The following is a 23,160-nucleotide window of genomic DNA, read 5'->3' on the forward strand; positions in this document are numbered from 1 at the left end:
AAAGCAGCTAGGGAAAAACAATGACTTGCTTACAGAAGAATAAGAACTTGAATGTCGATTTCTCATCAGAAATCATGGACACCAGGAAGAAGTAGATCCATGTTCTTAAAGTGTGGAGAAAAAAGAATTGTTAACCCAGAATTCTTAATCCAGAATTTATTTCCGAAGGATATTAAGATATTCTTAGCAAAAGGAAACTAAGAGAATTCTTTGTCAACAGCTCTTCTCAAAAGGAATTGCTAAAGGAAGTTCTTCAGACAGAAGGCAAATGATAGCAGATGGAGACTTGGAACATCAGGAATGAAAGAAGAGCAATAGAAAAGGTAAATGTCTGGGTAAATATAATTGACTGCTCTCCTCTTGAATTCTCCAAAATATGTTAAAGTTGAAAGCAAAAATTACAGCATCTCAGTGTATGTTGGTGTAATGTGGATCAACTCAAGCATAAAGGGAGAAGAATAAGTGGACCTGTCTATGCTGGTACAGTCTTGGCCTTCTACTTGAAATGGTAAAATACTGTTTCTAAGTAGACTGAAGAAGTTAAGTATGTATATTCAATCCTTGGAGCAACCACCTGGGAAAAAACTCTACAAAGAGATCTAGTCAGAGGCCCTAAAATTAATTAAAAAAAAAAAAAAAAGGAAACAGAGGAATGAAAAACAGAGGGACAGTTGGAAAACAAATAATAAATGATATAAATCTAAACATCTCACATAAAATCACATTAAATGTAAATGGTCTCAATACATCAGTTAAAAGAGCATGGGTTTTGAAGTTGGGCAGACCTGGGATGAATATTATATTGGCCACTTACTACTCTTGTGGCCTTGTATAAGAAGCCTTGCTTCTCTGAGCATCAGTTTCCTCATCTGTAAAATAAGAATAAAAATCATGTATTCAGAGGGCTGCTGCAAAGACAAAAGGAGATAATGTATATAAGGAACGCAGCACATCCATCTGTTAAAAAAGTAGGAGAGATGCATATTTGCTCACTCTATATGTAGAGTATCTTTGGAAGGACATATGAGAAACTGATATCTTAGTCATCTATAGAAGACCTAGGAGGCTGGGGAACAGAGGTGAGAAGGAGAATTTTTACTTTTCTGGGCTCATAATCTTTTATGTGCAATTCTGATATCAAAAGAGCTCTGGAAACCAAGGGGTTTTTTTCCATAAGACTGGTGCCAAACCTTGTTCGGTAGCAAAACCTGACCTGAAATGAGGAGTGAGTGTTGTTTTTATCTAAGAGGAGAGGGGAGCACAGAAGGAAGAAATTGGGTGTGGTCAGGACCACCCTCCCATTCCCTAGAGGGGCCCCATTGCAGCTGGGACATATGGTCCCATGGGCCCAGCCAGGCTCTTTCGCCTGTAGCGTTAGCGTGTGTAACACTCTCCTTCAGTTGATTACCAGATGAAGTAGTAGGGGCTTGATTCCAGAGACCATATACAAAAATTACCTTTCTTTTAATCCCTGTAGCCTGCCTCATTCAACACATTCTGGACTGAGACTATTTTAATGTGGCTTCTGAGCGTGCACTTAACGAGTTCACAGAAGTGTGCATGTGTTACAGTGAGGGTGTGTTAAGTGTTGAGTCAAAGGATATGCTGTGACAATTTCAAGTACCCAGTGGTCAGGGCGGGCCCGGCAGCTGCCTTTCCAGCCTCCATTGTTCTCCCTGCCCCACGCTCTGTGGCCCAGGAGAGAGAAAGAGAGATGGCTGCGTGTTTCAGGAGCAATACGGCTCTGTTCTCCCAGGTGTTCTTATAGCCATTAGAAGCCCCTTCTGTTTGCTGATCTGTAGCAGGGCAGGTCATGGGGACAGTAAGTAAGGTGTTCGCAACTCTCCAGCACACCTGGTGTATCCAGGGTGGCAGGATGATAACAGAGGTCACCAGAAACTTCCACCACCAGCTCCATGAACCATAACTTGGGAACAGTCATCTAGGTCAGGAAAAATTCCTTCCCTTGGAAGCCTGGCCACATCCACCTAAATCACAGTATCCTTTCCAGCATATTAGGTAAAACTGGCTGAAGAAACACCTTCTTCTGGATTTTTTTCCCAGTTCTTTACTTAATGGCTCCTTACCTATAAGCATATTTTAGCCGCTGTTTAGCTCCAGAGGTCTGGCAGGAACACCCCACCCCACCCCAACCTCACAACTGCCGGGTTCGTATCGCTCGCTAGGACTCCAGGCAGACTCTAAAGCACACTTTTGCAAATTCTAAATATTTTTTGTTTTATTATATCCATATCCTTTATAGAAAAAAGCAGGAAAGTATAAAGAAAATCATTTCAGGAGTAAGTTACCACTGTTTATATTTTCAGTGTGCTTCTTTCTAGTTTTATTTATACATACACACCCACACACGCATTTCTCACCGTTGATTTCCTAGGCTATTCCTAGGCTGTCCTTTTTCCCCACAGTTAACACTGGAGCATAAGCATCTTTTCATCTCACTTTGAAACTCTCTAAGAACATTGTCTCCATAATTGCATTTAGGGATATACCATAACGTGCCTAACTGGTCCCTATTTAGGCCAACTCCAGTTCCCTTGATCAAAGTCTCTATGGTGCTATTTTAATTTGAATGATGTATTCTTTAAGATGGATACTTAGATATGAAACTATTGGGTCAAAGAGTCTAAGACTTCTGAAAGACGCCTGTTATGGTGTGTATGTCAGACAGTACAGGTCGCTCTCCAGAAAGCACACCCTCGTAATGCTTCTAGCTTGCGCATTCCCAGTGAGAGTAAAAATGGGCTCTTGGTGTTGGGGTGCAAAACTCTTCAAGGTGACAGTGGTTTGTGGCCCTCCGGTGGGCTGCAGTGCGTAAACAGATACGCGGTGTCTGTGGGAACGAAGTGGCCTCTGCAGAGGCCGTCATGGAAAAAGGCTGCGGAGCCCTGTTCGAGCTGTGTGCAGGCACCCATCTCACGATCCATCCTGTAAGCTTTTAAATCTTGGTCTTGGCATTCTGGTTTCAGTGTTCGGATATTTTCTGATCTAAAAGTTCTTGGTTCTTTACACAAAGTTTAGGAACTTGAGAAAAATGTAAATAAATAAAATTTTATGTGGAGGATACCATGGTTAATATTTGTATTTTTGACAGTATTGGGATCCTCCTTGTGTTTGATTTGTGGTCAGCTCTTTTCAGTATTGCCCCTGTAACGTTATCAGCCTTAGTCTGTGCCGAAGACCACTTTGAAGTATCCCTTGTGTTATGGTCTCAGGCAGGGCTCTCCCCTGCCTGGGAGTGGAGTTGTGACCCCACGGGCGTCGCTTTCAAGCCCCTGGGAACCCAGGTGCCCGACTGCTCTGGGACTTGTGATAATTGCCCCTTGTTTGTTTCAGGTGTGATCCCCTGGGCCCGTTTGCTGTCGGGGGAGAGGACCTGGACCCCTTTGGGTGAGTACTGCTGGGGAGGGGTCAGCAACACAGCTTACTCCTGTGACTTTTCAGCCCCTGCTCATCTTCTAACCTTAGAGCTTTCCGTCAGTCTTCCTTTGGGGTGAAGGAGGCCGCCGTGGCTGAGCAGCTGCTAAGTCCCCCCACTGTTCTACTCTGCCATGCCTGGAGCCCTGCAGCGAGCTCTGCTGTGGGGGAGGGCCGAGCAAGCCAGGCAGGCAGCTCCTCTGTCACCTGCTGGCCCCAGTGGGGAGTCACCGATCACCCTGAGGCCCTCTAAGGAAACCACAAGAAAGCCAGCATCATGAATTGTCTCAATGCTGCTACTAGTCCGTAGACCTAAAGTAGTGCCCTGCGGAGCCTTGCGATGGTTCTTCATGGACCTTGACATTCTGGCACCTGTTCTTGATCGAATTGTCCCCCTTGGGTGTAGGACATGGCAGGAATCTGTTTTGTGGGTTCAGGGAGCCTGGAGAGCTACAAGGACAGGCCGCGTGCTCTTGGTCTTCTTGTTCTTGCCCATTTCTGCTGGCGCTCAGGTAACCATCCACCTGTGTCTGCTTGAGCTGTCCACAGTAGCTGGCCCGGGCATTCTTAGTCCACTCTCCCCTCCTTCGCCTCTTCTCCAGCAGCTCCTTGCCACACCCTCTCACCCATCTTTTCTTCTTGCTTCAGGTGTCGGAGAGGTGGCATGATTGTGGATCCCCTGAGGTCTGGCTTCCCAAGAGCACTCATTGACCCATCCTCGGGCCTCCCAAACCGTCTTCCTCCAGGAGCTGTGCCCCCAGGAGCACGCTTTGACCCCTTTGGACCCATTGGGACCAGCCCATCTGGGTAGGTACTCACTCAGGCATGCTGGGAAGTAGGGCCTGATGGCAGCTCCGCCCAGCATTGCAGGAACGAGGGGTGTGACTGCAGGTGCAGAGGTGCTGCGGCTGCATCCGCCACTGCCAAGGGAGTGGGGCCGCCTCCAGGCCCCTGCCTGATGGCTCCCTGGAGCTCCCCATTCCTCGGTGCCCCCCTTCCCCCAGCCCCCTTCAGGGAGCACTCAGAGGAGGAAGAGCTTCTCACACTTACTGAAGTTTAGTCTGTGTCGGGGACTCGCTGGATCCTAATAGCAACACTCCTGGGTGCATATTACCCTTCACATCCTGTAGAAATCAAGGCCCTGAAAGATGAATTAACTTCTCCCAGGTGGGAGAATCAGGATTCAAGCCCTGGCTGTAGAGCACATGCTCTTCAGCCCCACAAAGTACCGCATCGTTCTGGAGGACAGGCTCCCTCTGCCCTCAGGGCCCATCTGCCTGTGTGCCCCGGCCCCTCCATTACTCCCAACTCACCAGCCCCTCTTTCCATTCCAGACCTAACCCAGACCATCTCCCCCCGCCGGGCTTCGATGACATGTACCTGTGAAGGCCTCAAGAATGTAACATCCCAGCCTTCCCTCCACTGTCCTGGAGCTGCCACCGCTGGCCCCATCAGCAACCGTGTTCTTGCGGGCTGGGGGCAAGGGACTCTGCCCATGTGTTTGTGGGCCGGCTGGGATCGCCTCCCCACCCCCTGTCAGAGCCAAGGCACCTGCTGCAGCTCTCCACCTGGCTGCATATAGGTCCCAAAGAGAAATCAGTGTGTCTCTCTCACCACCAGCTCCCCCACACTTCTCAAGGGAGACTCCGGCAACATCTCCCCTCGGCCCGATGCTGTCCCAGCTGTAGCACCATAAGAACAGAACGCATTTTGGATGTTATTATAAGAACCAAATGTCAATACAAAAATCATGTTGCCAGTCTCCCACTGTTCTTTACTGCCCAGCTCCTTCCATTTCTGAGACTCGAGAGTTTAATCTTTGTGGGGCTAAATGACTCTTCTCCTACCCACGGCCTATTCTTGCTTCTTAGGCCCCTTCCCGTCATAAATTGCTTTCTTGCTCCTGACATCACTGAGGTGGGTCCCAGTGTGGTTGCAAGGCCAAAAATGAGGGGCTGGAAACCCCATAGGGCCACAAGGATGACTTTCACAAGGGCAGGCACACTGCAGAAAGTCTGCGTCATTCTGAGAAGGGCAGCATCCTTCAGTCCCGCCTGTGTGCGCACATCCTCCGGTCCGTCTGTGCCTGGACGATGGCAGCCTCTAAGCAGAAGAATAAACAGACTGGAAGGCTGATCTCATTTCTGCCACTGACTTACTGAGCTGACCCAAAGGGCTTTCCCCTCCCAGGGCTTTCTTATTGCCTATGAAATCTGAGGGGCCCTTCCTACTCTAAAACACTGTGGTGTCTACTTCTCTGTGTGGCCACCTGTAGAAACGGGGGCAAAGGAAGGAATGAAGTTTCGAGGCTCTGTCTGGTACTTACCTACAGAGTAACTCGGTGCCCCTTGGGGCCCAGACAAGAGGAGCCGAGGAGTATGGGCTCCATCTGGGTATGGTATTGAACTCTGGCAGGAGCAGGGAGCCCAGCCTCTAGAAGCCTGTGGCCTTTGTCCAGGCCCACCTGACCTCTGGTGTTCTCCGGATCCTTTTCAGCCCGAGGCCTGACAGACGTGGTCAGTGATGAACCCCTCTGCTGGAGTGGAAAGAGCACCATAGAGCACCAGGCTCAGAGGCAAGAGATCAAGGCACTAGTCACTTTCCTTCCACAACTAGCATTTCATCCATGGGTGGGTCCTTTTACTTCTCAGCTCCTTGGGTTCTTTCCCTGATATTAGGGCATACTATTTATCTATGGGCAGAGGGTAGGCTACCAGAGCCTTCCTGAGGTGTGTGCTAATATGCTCTAGCCTGGGACTGCCTGTCTGAGTGTGGGTTAGGGGTACACTAAACTGGGGCCTGGGTGGGGAGGCTAGCATGAGCAGGCTTGGGCATTTCTGGCAGACCCCATCTCAAGCACTGATTTGGTAAAAGACCACCTCACAGCCTTGAGAACATTTCTGCTCTGCAGAGAGACTCAGAGATTGGGCAGAGCTACAAATGGAATCACCAGTCATAGTCTTCTTCCTCACGGGCCCGCAAATGGGTGGAATGTTTTTGTTTTGGAATTGGTTCATACCTGCTACGGAAAGGACTTGGGGCACTTTGGTCACACAAACATCCTTTATTATGAAAGGAAGCATTTAAAGAAACATCACACTAGAAACCATCAGACAAGCAGGGAAAGTAGATCACTTTTAGAACCATGATTCGAGGAAAAGATGATTGGAACAACAGATTTGCCACTTAGGTTTTCTAGTAGCAAAGGTCAAAAGGATGGTCTTAGACATAATTCTGTTTTCTGAGAACAGAAACTTCCTGACTTTCATCTGCAGAATCAGCCACTTTTTGCATGGGTCTCCTTGTATCAAGGACACTAAGGAACACAGACAATGTCTTAGTTGTGTGGGGGGAGGTGAACGGGGCCTTCAGCAGCTTCCACATCATGCTGCCACTTCCCTCCTTCCAGCCATGAGCAGTCCCCAGGCAGCTAGCGGGAATGGTTGCGGGTATGTCTTGTAGAACTCGAAAGGTGGAAGCCTAACAATAAAATCAGCACTCAATAACCTGTTACTTTTTTTCTTTTAATAACAGCTTTATTGAGATATACTTCACATACCCATAAAGTTTACCCTTTTAAAGTGTGCGATTCCATGGTTTTTAGCGTATTCACAGTGTAGTCGTCCATCACCACATCGAATTCCTGAACATTTTTTACCACCTCAAAAAGAAACCCCCGTAACCTATTAACAGTCACCCCCGCCCCAGCCCCCCTCCAGCCCCAGGCAACCACTAGTCTGTTTTCTCTCTAAGGATTTGCCTGTTCTGGACAGTTAGTAGAATCACACAATATGTGGCCTTTGTGTCTGGCTTCTTCCACTTCACGTTTTCAAGATTCATGTCCACGCTGTAGCCGGTGTTAAGTACTACATTCCTTTTTAAAAAAAAATTTTTTTTTTTAAGATTTTATTTATTTGCGAGAAAGAGAATGAGAGACAGAGACCATGAGAGGGAGGAGGGTCAGAGGGAGAAGCAGACTCCCTGCTGAGCAGGGAGCCCGATGTGGGACTCAATCCTGGGACTCCAGGATCATGACCTGAGCCGAAGGCAGTCGCTTAACCAACTGAGCCACCCAGGCGCCCTGACTAAGATCTTTTGATTGCTCAGTGTTTAGCTGTGCAACACAGTCTTAAAGTACAATTTTGAGTTTCTAAGTTTTCAAATTAAGGGTTTTTTGTTTTTGTTTTTGTTTTAGGATTTTATTTATTTATTTGAGAGAGAGAATGAGATAGAGCATGAGAGGGGGGGAGGGTCAGAGGGAGAAGCAGACTCCCTGCTGAGCAGGGAGCCCGATGCGGGACTCGATCCCGGGACTCCAGGATCATGACCTGAGCTGAAGGCAGTCGCCCAACCAACTGAGCCACCCAGGCGCCCGGGCTACATTCCTTTTGATGGCTGAAGAATATTCCATTGTGTGGATATATACCACATTTTCTTTATCCGCTTAGCAGTTAATGGACAGTTGTTGGGTTGTTTCCGCTTTTTGTCTATGTGAATAATGCTGCTGTGGACATTTGTGTACAGGTTTTTGTGTAGACCTAGGTTTTCATTTCTCTTGGGTCTATACCTAGGAGTGGAATTGCTTGATTGTGTGGCAATTCAGTTTAACTTTTTGAAGAACTGCTAGACTTTTCCAAACTGGCCGCACCATACCCTGACGGTGGGCATGAAGGTTCTAGTTTTTCCACATCCTCGCCAGTACTTGCTAGTCTTCTTGCGTAGAGCCATCCTAGTAGGTACGAAGTGGTATCTCATTGTGCTTTTGTTTTCTGTTTGTTTTTTAAAAAAAGAACTTGACCTAGGCTGAGCAAGACAGAGACCAGAACCCGTCACCCCTGGGGAGAAGAGCATGGCTTTGGTAGGAGCCACCTCGGGGTGACCGTGGCTGGTAAGCTACAGAGGGGTTGGTTTGACTTCGAAAGGTTTGGTCAGGATGTGCTATAGGACGGGTCTTGTCTGTAGGCAAGTTTTCATGACCTCTCCAGGTCTAGTGCAGTTCATGGCACTGCTTTTGCTTGGTTTGAAATTTCTGTGTTTACCCAGTGGCTTACAAGGAAAAGAAACGTTTGATTCCAAATCTTTATCTTATGGTGACCTGCCATAGACCACTTGTCCTACCTCTGGCAGCCCCCACGTCCCCCATCTTCTGTTCCTTGCCTTGTTTCCTTCCCACTTCTAGAGCTGGCCCTGTTTCTCTTTGCTTCTGTCTACTCCGTGTCCTGGGTCTGGCTGCACCAGGGCCGGGGTAGAGAGGACTACCGCAGCCACACTTCCCAGCTTGCCTGGGCTTAATAGTCTCCTGTGGTGCTTGCTCAAAGTACACAGTACATCCTGGCCGCAACCCACACCTCGATCCGGATTTCTAGGGTCGGGCTTTTAAATCTGTTTTTTATGAATTCCTCAGATGCTTATGATCCGGCAAGTTTGAGAACTCCCAAGAAGGAAAGGGAAGACTCTCTATCCTTGCTACTCAAACCAGCTGCACCGGCAGCATCACCTGGGAACTTGTTAGAAATGCAGAATCCCGGGTTCCACCCCAGACTTAGTAAACGAGAATCTGCATTTTAACAAGTTCACCAGGTGATTCACGTGCACATGAAAAGTTTGAGACGCTCCAGTGTAATATCTGTATCGCTTCCTTTCACCTGGCTATCAGGTGCAAAGGATTCAGCCAGTCTTCTTGGTTCATGACACACTATGACTAACATATGCAAGAACTCCCTCATATTGTTTTTCAAGTTTTGGCCCCGTACCCATTCCATTCCCTTGCCCCCATGGGTCACTCACATGTGTTTCATATATGTGTCTAAATATGCATGTACCCTTGTAAAATAGCATACGTTATATCTTCAAATCGTGACAACCATAATAAGGTAGTGTCCTCATTCTCTAGATGAGAAGAAGAGGGTTTGAAAAGGTCCAGTAGGCTTGGCTTACTCGAAGCCAAGCAGGAGTCTGAGCATCAGGCAGGTATGGGTATGACTCACAGACTTCCCTTTGCTGGTGCGTGGCCTTATCTGCAGTCAGCCATACCTCTACCTTCAGGATTGTTGCAGGGTCCTACCAAACAGTGTGTCTTATAAACAGATAGTTGGAGCTCAGTGGGTGCCAGTTATTACTGAGGCCATATGGATGGATACAGCTGAGGGCTCAAGATAAGGCTGCTCTCCAATGCAAGAAACAAGCATTTATCTGGTGCCCACAGTGTACTTGGTTTTCCTAGTCTCGTGTAGTACTCTAGCCACCCGCAAGGTAAACACTGTTAGCAGCAGTGGTTGCCGTGCTAGGCTTGCCCCTCAAGGGATGGCAGAACCATGATGGGAACCTGGGTCAGCCTGGTTCTCAAGCCAGTGCTCTTTCGTAGAACTGCTGTACCCAGATCCCCACACCCTCTCCAGGGGAGAAGCATGGATCTCTGTGCAAAACCCATTCCTGAAGCTGGAAGTCTCCTTCCCTTCCACTTCCCTCCCCCCTCAGCTAGGCTGAGTGTTAGAGGAAGGGGCCATCCAGGTTCAGCACCCTGGTCAGCACCATCCTTCTGCGCAGCTGCCTCTGGGCCTGGGTAAGCCCAACCGTGGTGGCTGCTCTTCAATCCAGGATGGCCCACTCCTGGGGCAGGCAGGCATCCCTAAGAGAAAGGGACCCAGACCTAGGTGTTCTGCTTCCAAGACAGTCCTGCCCTCCCCTCCTTCAGATTAGAATCATAGGAATGCAGTTTCATCCTGTAGGCTTCCTGGTTCCCAGGACATAAATTCAAGTGAGAAGCCTATGAAGAAGAGGGGGACAGGCAGAGGGCCTGAGCCATGGTGATCCTGGGCAAGTCCTGCCCCCTATGGGTTTCCGCATCAGTACAATGGGGTTAAAGGTCGACCTGACTGTCTCTAAGATCCTGCCCATCTGTGAGAATCCATGATTCTTAAGGGGCCATGGGCCTGGCCCAGTTCAGTACAACCCCCCCCCCCCGCCCTCCACCTCTCCCCCACAGAGCTTCCCAACACACTGAAACTACAGGCCTCAAAGTGGCAGCCCACGGCCCAGATCCACCCACCAACACGCTCTTGCCCGCATGTTATTAAATGTAATAAGAGGCATGATGGCATATTATTAAATTTGAGTCTTGACTCTGCGGGGCACCAGCCTGTGTGACCCTGGGCAAGTCACTTAACCTCAGCTTCCTCATCTGTACGATGGGAGTAATGACAGCACCTACTCTGCAAGGTGGTTGTGAGGTTTAAATGAGCTACTAGAGGCAAATGCTTAGAAGAGTGCCCGGCAGAGAGAGAACACAGTATTTCACTTACAAATGGGATGACTGACGTGTGTAATGCATAACTGGTTCAATGAAAGGTACAAACAGGAAGTGTTTTCTTTCATCCAGCTGACCTCTGTCAATGCCCCCTTTCTCATCTCCGCATCTACAGCCCAAGCAATAACTACTGATTTCTTTGACTCTCAGACTCGGTCCAGTCCAGTTAGAACCGCAGTTGCAAGAGGTCTTCCCTGACCTCTTTTAGACCTTTGCTGCTCCTCTGTGGTAGGATGAGGAGAAGGAAAACAGAGAAGTGAAGTATCTCTTCACTGGCCTGATGCGGATGGGGTCGGGGGGCGGCGCTCTTGCTCTAGTTCATACTAGGTGCTTTGGGTGGGGTTTTTGATGCTGGGGTCCCCAGGTGACAACAGGCGTAATTTTGGGGGGGTGATGAGAGCTTTGTCCTGGACCCTCAGATAGGATGGGAGCTTCCGTCTAGTCCACCAGAGGCTCACAGCCCATCTGCTTCTCGAATCAGTGTGCTGGCTTCACAGCCACCTGTACCCCCCCCCCACAGTTCCAGCCTCCCCTCCCCTCCCTACACCAACACTCGGGGCCCCTCCAGCCATGGGGTCCTCCATGTGCCTACCTTTCCGGGCCTCAGAACACCAGGAGGGAAGGCAGGACTGCCTTTCCTCCCCAACACCACTGTCCCTTCAAGCCAGCACAGGCCACTTCATGGCCTCCCACATCAGAAATTTTCCAGGGCAGAAACAGACCTCATTTACTCGTTCACAAACACCTCCTGAGTTCCAGAAGATATATCTCAAGCCCTCTCCAGAGTACTCTCTACGTTTTTCATCTGTTCAGTACTGTATCTCCAAACCTAGCAGAGAATTGGTGCTCAAATCTTTATTGAAAGAATGAATGAAGGATCTCAGATGGCCAGCATTCAGGTGGTCTGCAGGCCTTGCACTTCCAGACTCCAGCCAAGAGGCAGAGGTCGGTCCACTTGTTGAGGGCGTACCCATCTCTCGGAGTGACTTAGTAAGCCCCAGACAGGGGGCAGGGGGTGGATATCTGGGCCCGGCAGGCGGCATCTCATCAGACACTCCCGTGTCCTCCGTTTCGCCTCACAGTTCTCAGGCCATGGGATAATCCCTATCAGCATCCTTTTACCCACAATGTCCAGATGCCCAGTTGCTCTTGACCGATCAGGAGCTCTGGCAAGCCTAAGCCCATCCACCACAGGGCACCAGCCAGCCAGAGCTGAAGCAAGCGCCCCTTTAATCCTGCCACCACTGACCACGGCCTCCTGCTTCCTTCGTGAATGTCACCTGCTGAGCCCTGCAGGCATGGACATGTGGGCTCTGCTTTCATCTGTGATGGGAGAGGGTGGGGACTCTCAGGAGGGGAGTCAGGGGTTCAAAGGGAGTCAGCAATAGTAACAACTCACCTGTAGACCCCTAAACCCCAGGAGTGGCTTCAGTGAAAGAAAATGTGGACACGAAGAAAGGAGCCAAAGAGGAGGAAGTTAGGGAGACTGGAGGAGGAGGAGAAGAGTTGGGAGAGGGAGGGACACGGCCTTTTCTGAATGCCCTTGACACTAAGTCAGTATTGGCCCTGATGCCCCACTCCCCGGGGAAGAGGTTGACATGGCAGCCCCTTCTTCCCCTGCCCTCCCTATTCTCCTGGGGCCAGCTTCCCTGCCAGAAGATCCTTCCACTCACTAACCTCCCCCTAGGCCCAGGTGAGCAGCAGCCAGCACCTGTTCTTGGCAGCTTGAGGGTGCAGAAGGAATGGGCTGCCGAGCCGGAGCCCGGAGGTCGAGGTCATGTCCTCTGGCTGTGGCTGGAGACCACAATCCCATGGGCTGGCCTCCCAGTGCCAGTGTCACCCCTACAACACATCTGCCATCAGAAGAGTCTTCCTGCCACACACGTCTGCAGGTGGTCACGATGGTCGGCAGTGAGCTCTCTCCGTGTACCAGGCCCCGTGCCCTGTCCTATACAGTGCAAACTCAAGAGTCCTCATAACGACTCTGTGAGCTGAGGACTGTGGTCACCCCATGATGACATGCCTGCTCTTCAGCATGCTTCCTTGCAACACTCCAGCACAGAACCTCCAGACCCCCTTCCCTCACTTCCCCCTCCCCGGTAAACCCCAGGCTTTGTATGCCACTAAGCCTCTGCTCATGCTGGTCCCCTGCCCAGTATACCCTTCCTGTTCCCCACGTCAGACACTCTTCATATCAGACACTGCCTCCCTATTTAAGATTCCTGTTAGTCGTCATCCCTTCCAGGAAAGCCTTTTCTGACCCAACTCAATCAGATACTTCCTCCGCACACTTGTTCGTGCGCGTGCACACATACACACACACACAGCCTGATGTGCACTGTCCTGTTTCCCAGGCAGTCTGTGACTAACGTAGGGGCAGGGGCCATGTGTCCCCACAGTGTCTTGCTCAAGGAAGAATGCTGGTTAGATGCGAATGAATGAATGTGAATAGCTAGTCGTATTGGCTTTACAATACAAATTGGCTAAGTGCTTTACAGATGTCTCATTTACTGCTCGCCATGCCTTCTGGGGAAGGTGCTGTTATTAGCAGCCTGTTTTATGGATGAGGAAACCAGAGGCTTGGGGACATTAGACATCCACCAAGCATCCTGGTAATCAGACTCCGGAGCCAGTTCCCGTATGCTCTTACCGGATGGGCCATCTCAGTCAACCCCCTCCATGAGGGGCCCTGCCCCCAAACCTCTGAAATTTGAGTAGGGACAAAGCTCAGAAGTGCAAGGCCTCCTGGGAAAAGGAAGGCAATAACCCTGCCACCTGCCACACCATTCAGATACCCTGGGCCTTCTCATTTGCTCCTGGATGACCTGACCCAGGAAGAGGAATGATCTGGGGAGGAGGGTATTTGGGCCAAAGACAAGACAATACAGAGGGCCAGGCTCTGGCCATTGGGACGTTGGCTCTCCTTAAAGAATGGGGGTTGGAAGCTGGGGGAGCCTCTTGATGAAATCCTCCCCAACTCTACTATGCTCCGTCCTTAAAGATACCCAACACCTGACCAGTAATCTAACATACCTGCACTAACAAGGAGCTCCCTGCCACTCCAGCCAGGACAAGGTCTCAGCAAGCTTCTCCCTCCCTTAGCTGAAATCTACCTCCTTGGTGAGATCAAGAGGAGTCTACTCTCTCCCAGAGAAACCAACAGGCCCAGATGGAGGGCATCTCCTTGACTTTGTCAGTGCCACCAACACCCTACTTCCCTCGCAGACAGAACCCGTAGACAGAACTCCAGCTCCTATGGCTTCATAATGCCCCCCTCCCCCTCTCCTTCTGCCCCTCCAAAGCTCTCCAGACACAGGGTAACATGCTCTTTACTTTGGAATGCCCTCTGCTTGTGTTTCCTGATCTCCTCAGTCCCCAGACAAGGCAGAGTGGGAAGGTTTCCAATTTCATTCTGGAGGACCAGAGAGGAAGTGACTGGCCCATAGGCCCCTAGGGAAGGGGTGACTTGCAGGACCCAGCTCATCTGGTCCCCAGCCAGGACCACACAGTCTCCTCCCCGAATGCCAGGTGGAAACACTCCACAGACATCTTTCCCCCTCGGCCCCACAGGGAAGCAGGAAGGATAGAGACACCAGCAGCACCTGGACAGGGAAAACTTGACTATTGCTGTGAGGTTAGCATCCTGGGAACTGCAAGGCTTGTGACTTCTGGAGAAAGAGAATACGTTCTCAATAATCCAGACGTTGCCGTGGCTTCAAAAGAGGATGTGTCCTGGCTTCTGAGCCAGGTCAGCAAGAGAAAGTCGTGTGTACGCGTGTGCACACGCCCACACGTGCATGCACAAGTATGTGCTCCCGCACGTGTGTAGGTGTAGGTGTGTGCATGTACCAAGGGGGACATTTTAAAGAGAATCCCAGAGAAGGTCATGCTTATTCTCAAGGAAGGGAGCAATCGCGGTAGAATCTCAGACAGCAGGTATTTTCAGCCTGAAGACTCACAGGATGCCTGGGGGGTCAGTGAACAGAGGTGAGGATAGACACTGTTTCAAAGGCCCAGGCCTGGGCACTCAAGATTCTTGAGTAAGAGAGAATCAGGCTGGTGTATCTCACAGGCTCCTAAATATCCAGTAAATGTCCCCCAAGACTAGCTGGAACCCATCTCCAACAAGGCTGGGGAAGAACCGCCTTCCTCCATCGGAGGAAAAAGCTCTCTACCTCTCCCACATGAAGCAGTACCAAGGGCCTGAGAGAGGAAGGCAAATGGGTTCCCAAGCTCCAACTTCAGGTCCCAGGGGCAAACTCTGTCCCTACTTCCAGCCACAGGATCTTCTGCATGACTATCTCCCACCCCTAGAGGGGGTTCCAGGGGGTGAGGCAGGGCCTGCGGGTCTCTGGGACCCTGCCCAGGGAGGGCCTGAGTGCACTGCGGCAGACAGAGAAGCTTGGGTTACATTCATTCATTCGACACAGAACACCTACCATGTGTCAAGCACTGTTCTAGCCCTGGGCCCTCGTGTGGCTTGCAATGCAGTGGGGGAGGTGGTGGGAGAGAGAGACAGTAAGTAAGTATAAAACACAGCAGTGGCGATGAGTGCTCTGGAGAGAAATAAAGCAGGGAAGGAAAAGAGAGAATGAGGTTGAGATGGGGGAAGGGTGCAATTTTAAATAGGCGGTCAGCAGGGGACTCACTGAAAAGGTGATATGTGAATAAAGCCCCTAAGGAGGTGAGCGAGTGGGCCTTGCACTTATTAAGGGGAAATGCCTTCCTGGTAGAAGGAGCAGCAAGTGCAAAGGCCCTGAGGTGGGGGGTGTGCCTGGCAGGGTTGAGGAACGGCAAGGAGACAAGTGTGGCTGGAGTGAACAAAGAGGCAAGGGGTGAGAAATAAGGTCAGAGAGCCACAGGGGCCGGATCGTGTAGGGTTTCATGGGCCACCGTGGGGGATGGACCCACATCTAGGGGGACCTGAATTTATGCAATTTAAGGGGCCGTCCTTTAAAAAAATCAAAATTACCAATAAAATTTTGACTCAGGGCTTTGGAAGGTGCCTGGGGCGAGTGAGGGGCCTGGACAGTACATCTACCTCTGGTCAGAGGGAGAATTTTGGCTTTTGTCCAGAGTGAGAGGGAGTCATAGGAGGGTTTTGAGCAGAGGAGTGACCTGACCCAATTAAATCTGTCTGGCTGCAAAGTGGAAGATGAACTGGGCACAGAGGGTGGACAGGAGAGAAATTAGAATAGCAATGTGCAATGTGGAGCAGGTAATTGTGGCCGAGGACTGGGCAGGGAGCAGATTCCTAATGTAGAACCAACCAGATGTGCTCATGGGTAGGATGAGAGGTATGAGAGAAGGCAGGCAGGATGTGGGCCCCGAGGTTTCAGGCCTAATCCAGTTATCCCTAACTGAAGTGGGGAAGGAGGGCTCTTAGTGACGGGACCTCATACCTCTCCTGCTTCACAGACAGAGAAGACAACAGAGGTGGAGTAGCTTGCCCAAGGTCACAGAGCCTGGATTCAAAGCCAGGTTTACCAACTCCAAAGTGGCTATCAAACACACTAGGGAAGCAAGGTTTGGGGGACCCCAGTAGCATGTCGGGTAGGAGAGGCAGTTCCTGCATGTGAGGCACGTTCCAGTGACCACAGGGCCCCTGGGACCACATCACACCTACCCCCAAAAAAACCTACAAAGAAAGTTCTCGGCACCCTGCGCCATGCTCCTCCGATTCCTTCCTAAACCTGTTTCTGCCCCACCGGCCGGGAGAGCTCAGCTGCAGTCTTGGGGAAATGTTTTTGGCATCGCTCAAGTTTTCTTAATTTACTGACGAGGTCATCACTGCCTCAATCCATTGTACACATTTTCTAAAGGAGTTTCTGCAGGAAGATGCAAAGCAGGCTTCTCTGGCTTCGAGCAAACCTGGGATTCCCGGGATTCCATCTTCCAACAGATTTAGCCCCTAAATACAATTCACTGCCTTTAAACTGATAGGCATTGATGGTCCCAGATGCACCACTCAACAGGTTGGAGTCAAATGAGCCCCCGCCGTCATGGTAGTCCATATGGCTTGGACCAGTATTTGTGTTATCATCACTGTAGGGATTGGAAAGGCCTCAGCCCATCATTTGGGATGTTCCACTCGACTGTAGTTTACCTAGAACGGCTCCTGCCACTCTGTGCATCCAGTCCTCTGGAGCACGGGTGGGGACAAGCGACACATCAGGGAAGCCCTGACTTGTGCATCTTTTACCCACTTGAGGCTTTGTTCTTTTCCAAACCGCACCCCTTCAACGCCAGGAACGGAACCCCGCAGGCCACGCTGAACAGCCCTTGTCCCCTCCAGTTCTCCCCCAACCCTCTACTCCTGGCAAAACCTGCCAGCACGAGCAGATATTTGATCTGTCCTAGCAGCTGTGACGTTACATTGCCCAGATGTTCCGCTCAGCGGATCGAAGGCTCGGGTTACAGCTAATCAGGACGGCTCTATAGCCTACAGACCCCATTCCCACCCCACCCTCCACCTCCAAGGGACAGTTAGGATCCAGGGCCCACCTGGCCAACTGAGATGGAGTGAGTAGGACCTGTGTGGGGTCGGGGGGCTCACAGAAATGATGCCTTCAGAGTCTTCACACCAGTGGGGCCTAGAAGGCACGTACTCTCCAAGCCCCCGAGGGCCGTTCACACCAGGCAATGCCTCCCCCAGTCCTCAAGGACCTGTATCTCCTTGCCCCCTAGGGCCCACTTCCTTTCCTTGTCACTAGTTGAATAGAGTCTGGACAGAGCCTGCAAACATGCCACAGGAAAAAACGGAACACACGGTGGTCACTAGGAGCTTCTAGGCCACCAGAACATGCCTGATTTCTCCCCACATACACTGGGGCTCGCTTTACTGCTAAGGGGGGGGAAGAGAGGTTACAAATTCAGCATTAAAAAAATTTTTTTCCTGCTACCTGAATAAGGTGAGGCCCAGAGACATAATATTGAGAAGGGGGAGGTATTGGAAGCCCACATCCTGTCCACGGAAATACAACAAAGCCCTCACCCTTTCTTGTATGAAAGAGCTCTCTTGTCTGTGCACTTGACCTTGCAAGATATGTGCTGAGATCTGGTCACTGCAGGTGATTCGATCCCAAGACCCAAATCAGGCCGTAGCCAACTTTGGACTTGAACCCAGCCTAACCAGGGGACTTCGGGGGCTCTTCAGCAGGACTGTGTGGGCTGCTACATGTATGACAGTGGGGGCCACCAGAGCCGGGCCAGAAAATGGCACCGAGAATGGCGAGCAGCTGCCAGACACCCTCCTTTCCTGTAAGAGTGGCCAGAAGCAGAGATTTACTGGGCTCCCATTCCTAAGGCAGAACTGGAGGGGCCCTGGGGATCATCCAGTCCAACCCTCTCACTTCACAGGCAGGGGGACTGAGGCCTGGAGAGGGGACAGTCACCTCAGTGTGGATTTCTCCTGTCGTCGGGAAGCCACCTCCCAACAGACGGTCAGGGCTGAAAGGGGGTCCCTCCAAGGTCGCCCAACACCCACACTTGGCTGATGAGGACCGCAGAGATCCCGGAATTCCCCAAGGCATGAGGAACAGAATGGGCAGCCTTTCGAAGGGCTCTCAATCCTCGGAAATGCCAAGAAACCTCATCCTCCAAGGGCAGTGGTTTCCAAATTTTTGTATTTTTAGCAGCAGAAGCCATCCTCCAAACAAACCTTAGGCAAAACCTCAAGCTGCAAACGGATCAGGGAACCGCTCTCCCACGTGCCGCCTGGGCCTGGCCCCGGGACGCCCCCCTCCAGCACCCACCCAAGGCTCCTTCCGCAGGGCCCTCCGTGGAGCTCAGTCTGCAACCCCAGGCTCTCGGGGGCCTTGGAGCCCTGCAGCTGAAGCAGCCACACAGGGTGGGCTCTTACTTAAGACCCCTGGAGGGTGTGGCTGGCCTCTGAGACCTGGACAACTTCGTTCTCCACCAGGGCCTGGCCCCCATCCCCATTGAGCTGCCTCATGCGCAGGTTAATGGAGCCGTAGGTCTTCCTGGAGCCCCTGCCGGGGACGAAGGTGGGCCGGCGGTACAGCTCGCCCTTGCACAGGGAGACCGTCAGCAGCACTGACAGAAGCATGCCGCCCACGGTGAGCAGCCCCAGGCCCGCAATGATGCACTTGTCCAGGTGGGAGCCCAGGCGGGCATAGTACATCTCTAGCCGCTCCATCTCCCGCGCTGTCACTGTGTCAGGGTTGACTCGGGCCTCACGTGGGATGGCGTATGCTGTCACCACCAGGAGGATCCCACTCACCAGAAAAACGAGAGCAGAAACAAAGCCATAATCCACCGGGCGGCTCACGGGCTCTAGGCCTGGCCCCTCTTCTGAACGCAGGGATAGATCGTCCCGCTGGGATCGGGGCCGTGAGGGGAACCCCCCTCCGGGGGTGCTGGGGGATCTGCCCAGTCTGGTGTCCCCTGGGTTCTGGAAATGAGTCTCGCACTCCTCTGAGGAAAAGCAGACATTCTCCACACCCTCCCTGGGCAGAGCCGCCGGGCCCAGAGGAGCTGGTCTCCTTGGGATCTGGGGGCCATTGCGCAGTGTCTTCAGTTCCAGGCCGGGGGGAGATGCCATTGGGAAGGAAGGCCCCCGCTCATCCCTTGGCCTCTTGGCAGCTAGAAGAGAAAAGAGAAAGTCAGTCGAATTTAACAAACCTCTACCAGGAGCCTGCTGGCACCAGACCTCAGTTGTGTGAGGGCGGCCAGGCACAGTTCCCACCTAGGGGAGCCTGCCAGACGGAGGTGGGGATAGATGGGGAATCAGACAACGACAGAGTGGTGCCATCCAATCCAGGCCAGGACCCTGCTTCACCACCGGCTGGCGCGCGGCTTTGGGCAATTTACTTATCCTCTCTGGCCTCAGTTTCCCTGTCTATTAAGTGACAATAACACTACTCCTCCCTACTTAATGGGACTGGCATAGGGATTGAGATCATCCATATAAAGGACTCAGAACAGTAGGTGCTCAGTAAGTTATCATTCAGACAGTGGCTATCAGGTTCAAATCCCAGCTTCACCACTCGAACTTGGACGAGTGAGGTGACCCCTCCAGACTCAATGTTCTCATCTGTTAAATGGGAATAAGTGAAATGCCTCCCTCCTAGGGTTGATGCGGGGATTTCATAAAATAATGTGAGGCCCCAGCCAGTTCAATTAATGGACACTGTCATGATGAAATGAGGGTGACTGCGGGCACGGGGAGGGGCAGAGATGATGACGATGGTGTGGGGACAAAGAGGAGAAAGTCAAGGAAGTTTCTAGGGGTTGGTGGCATTTGAACCAGACCTCAAAGGATGAGTGGGAAATCCCCCAGCTGTGGGGGGTGGGGGGTGAGGGCATTCTAGAGAGGGGTGCCTCAGAGGTCAGCTGGGACCAGCTTTCAAAGGACTCTGGAGGCCAGGCCAAGGAGCCAGGGAGGCGAGGTGTGGGCACAGAGAGTGCTGATCTGCCTAGATTTCAGGAAGCTCTCTCGGGCTCCTTCCTCCATGGAAGACAGAATTGGAAGGAGGAGAGCAGAGGTCAGGGGTCCAGGGAGGGATCTGCTGTGGTCAGGGGTGGAGGGATGGTGGCTGAGAGGGCAAAGAGGAAGGAGCCCATTTGAGAGCCATGACTGAGGTCAAAGCCGAATGCCTTTATGGAAGTAGAAGATGGGGGGGACCTGGATGGGAACCACAGAAGGGGAGCTGAGGGGGCGGGGGGAAGGGGTCAGTGTCTGCTCAAAGAGGAGATACCCCACCCAAGTATCTGAACACACCCGCCCACACCCAGACGGCACGCGTGCATTCCCGTCAGAGAATGCCAGCTTCAGCCAATGGACCATATTTGGCTCGTCAAAGTTTTGCTTTTTTGTTGTTTCTGGTCTGTTCACTTATTTTTGAAGTAGTTGCCAATATATAAAAAGCAAAAGATTTTACATTTTAAACTCTGGATTCCTGGCTTCGCTTGCAAAATGGAAGAATCTGGCCAACGTAGGCCCTCATTCCCTCACAACCACCCTCAGCCGGAGTGGATGATGCGTCCTCCCTTTGGTAGATCCAGTGCTGCCCCCGCTCCCAGCTCCCACCTGGCATCTAGAACTCCTGACCCTTCCCTGTACACACCCACATCCTGGGGGCACATATACCCAGGGCCCAGGCACATAGACCCAAGTCCCCGTGCTGTACAGAGACCCCCAGGTACAGAGTGGCTCGCACACCCTGGTATGTCTACACACACATATATACGATTCTAGATGTTTCTCTGCATTCCCACACCTGAGTGTATTCTCCCGTGCCCTGTGGTTCTGTGTGTGTGCGTGCATGCGTGTGTGTGTGTGTGTATGTGTGAGAGAGAGAGAGAGAGAGAAAGAATATGAGCAAATGAAGTGCAAATGAATGGAACGAACGAATGAATGAAACTCAGAGAGCCTCAGTGCAAGAAGGCACGTTGTTCAATCTTTCTGATCTTCCCTCCAACGTGGACTTTGCAGCAGATACCTCCTCTTAGCACACACAGGGCCTTTCATGTGAGTACAAAGCCTGTTTCCACTTACAACCCATTCCTACCACCACGTCCCTCTTTCCCGAGTTCCAATTTAATAAACGTTTGCTGAGCACCCGCCCACCCTATAGCAGGCACTTCACTCGGGAGTCTCTCCTGCAACCTTTACCAGCCCCATGAGCAGGAATTACTACCTCTGCTTTACAAACCGTGGCAGGACCCCTGGCATGCATGTGGGGGCCAGAAGTTGAATACAGTTTCCCTAAGAATTCTTATCACCTACAAACCTGCAAACCCGCATTCTCTGCACCAGTGGCATCATTCCACCCTCCCTCCCTGGCTCTTCTAGCCCCCACTGGTAGACTCTACTTTGTCCCACTGTTGAAGACCACAGGGAGCAGCTTGAGGGCAGGGATGTGTCTGAATTCCGTCCTGGTCCCAGCCCCCTGGCTCGGAACACAGCCAGCCCTCAGGAGGGGCTTGGCAACGCCCAGGCAGACAATCCCTTCCCCGACCCGGGGTAGTGGGCTACCTACTCAGAGCCAGGCTCTGCCCAGGCTGTCCCCACTTTCCAGTAAATGGAGAGGAGAGGTGTGGTGTGGTGTGCTGGCTGCTTTTTTACTCTTGGCACCAAAAGCATTTTCCTGAGTGCCACCACAAACAGGGAGGGGCGGTGACCATTCCTGCCCAGTGGGTGTCCAGATGTGCCCTCCACCCCCACCCAGATCTTCAGCACCCTCCACAGAACTCAGCTCCTGGAGTGGCCCAAAGAACTCCCCTCCCAGACCAGCATGCTGATACCTCCATATCCCAAGGAAACTCGGGGCACCCAAATTCTGGGAGCAGGGCTTTCTTTCACCTAGCAGGAACCCAAAACTTTTTCTTAGGATGCCAGAGTTAGGAAAAGGGCAGAGAAAAAAGAGGCTCCCTGTCACCCAGAGTTGTGATGTCTCCACACAGATTCAGAGATCCCCACCAGTCCCCACCAGTTATACAAGGGCATGCCCAATTACCCACCCCCCAACACACACACACACACAAGCAGAAACAAACTGACAGACTCTGGTGTCCACTGCTCACCGCACCGCGGCCCCGCCAACCTTACCAGTAACACTCCAATCACTCAAATTTCATCTGCAGTCCAACAGGACCCGAAAGACACAGCCCAGATCCACACACACACCCCCAGGAACCTTTACCACAGGCAGCGCCCACAGACATGGGAAGCGGCGCAGTGTGACCCCAAGATCCGCAGACCACACTGGGACTCACACCCCGGGAAGGGGCAGAGCTGGTTACGCACACACAGTGAACTATCCCCCGGACGGCACCCACCGAGACCCGCCTGGGGCCCAGCACCCCACCCCACCCCACCCCGCGCGCACTAACACGCGGGGAGACGCACAGCGGCCGTGGGTGAAGCTTCACAAAACCCCATCGATACACACACTCACGAGTTGTACACAAAGCCTCGGGGCGCGCACAAGCGCACACGCCGGTCCACGCTGTTATACCCAAAGTTCCGCGCAGAAAACCCCAGCACCCCGGCTGCCCGCCGCATCCCGCGCGCCCGCCTGCCCGCACCTCACACCCCCTGCTCCTGCCCTTGACCACAAACGCGGCGGGGCCGGGCCAGGCCGGAGCCGGCCGGGCGGCGCGGGTAGCAGGGCGGCCGGGCGGCCCAGGGAGGCCCGGCTCCCCGCGGACCCGCGTGCGCCCGGGCTCCCCTCGCCGCGTGTCCTTCGGCCGGGCCGCGAGGTCAGGCTAGCTCTCCCTCGCCGGCCCTCCGCGCCCGGGGCCCTCGGCCTCCCGCCGGCCCCCGCCGTTCCCGGTCCGCGTGCGTACCTGCGCCGGGCCTCCCTCCCCGTCTCCGCGCGCGGGAGACGCGGGCACCGGCGGCCCGCGGGCCGGGGCAGGGGCGCGTCCTCCCCAGGCGCCCGCCCGCCCGCCGG

At 52.4% G+C, this 23,160-nt stretch overlaps 2 protein-coding genes across 4 annotated transcripts in view; one reads left to right on the forward strand and one right to left on the reverse strand.

Annotated features, from left to right (window-relative positions):
* Positions 1–7,089, forward strand: part of PSMF1 (proteasome inhibitor subunit 1) — a 43,223-nt gene extending 36,134 nt beyond the window's left edge. For 2 of the 3 annotated variants that reach the window (XM_035006101.1, XM_035006103.1), the window contains 3 exons: positions 3,355–3,408; positions 4,084–4,242; positions 4,770–5,197. In XM_035006101.1, coding sequence (XP_034861992.1) covers positions 3,355–3,408; positions 4,084–4,242; positions 4,770–4,821 — 265 coding nt within the window. In that variant the 3' untranslated portion in view covers positions 4,822–5,197. Of the gene's footprint in view, positions 1–3,354; positions 3,409–4,083; positions 4,243–4,769; positions 5,198–5,931 lie in introns of those variants that run through there. The other variant, XM_035006102.1, reaches the window with a different exon arrangement.
* An 11,475-nt stretch (positions 7,090–18,564) lies between these two features.
* Positions 18,565–19,452, reverse strand: TMEM74B (transmembrane protein 74B). Its single transcript, XM_035005683.1, has one exon. It carries the CDS (start codon positions 19,302–19,304, stop codon positions 18,603–18,605), a length of 702 nt encoding a protein of 233 aa, XP_034861574.1. The 5' UTR covers positions 19,305–19,452; the 3' UTR covers positions 18,565–18,602.
* Between the last annotated feature and the right edge of the window lie 3,708 nt (positions 19,453–23,160).

Source organism: Mirounga leonina, unplaced genomic scaffold, assembly GCF_011800145.1.
Source record: "Mirounga leonina isolate KUSES-001 unplaced genomic scaffold, KU_Mleo_1.0 Mir_150, whole genome shotgun sequence".
Classification (NCBI taxonomy): Eukaryota; Metazoa; Chordata; class Mammalia; order Carnivora; family Phocidae; genus Mirounga; species Mirounga leonina.

What these genes read in the sequence shown, in the direction of transcription:
- TMEM74B (XM_035005683.1), bottom strand. Translation starts at nt 19,304, where the DNA reads ATGGCATCTCCCCCCGGCCTGGAACTGAAGACACTGCGCAATGGCCCC.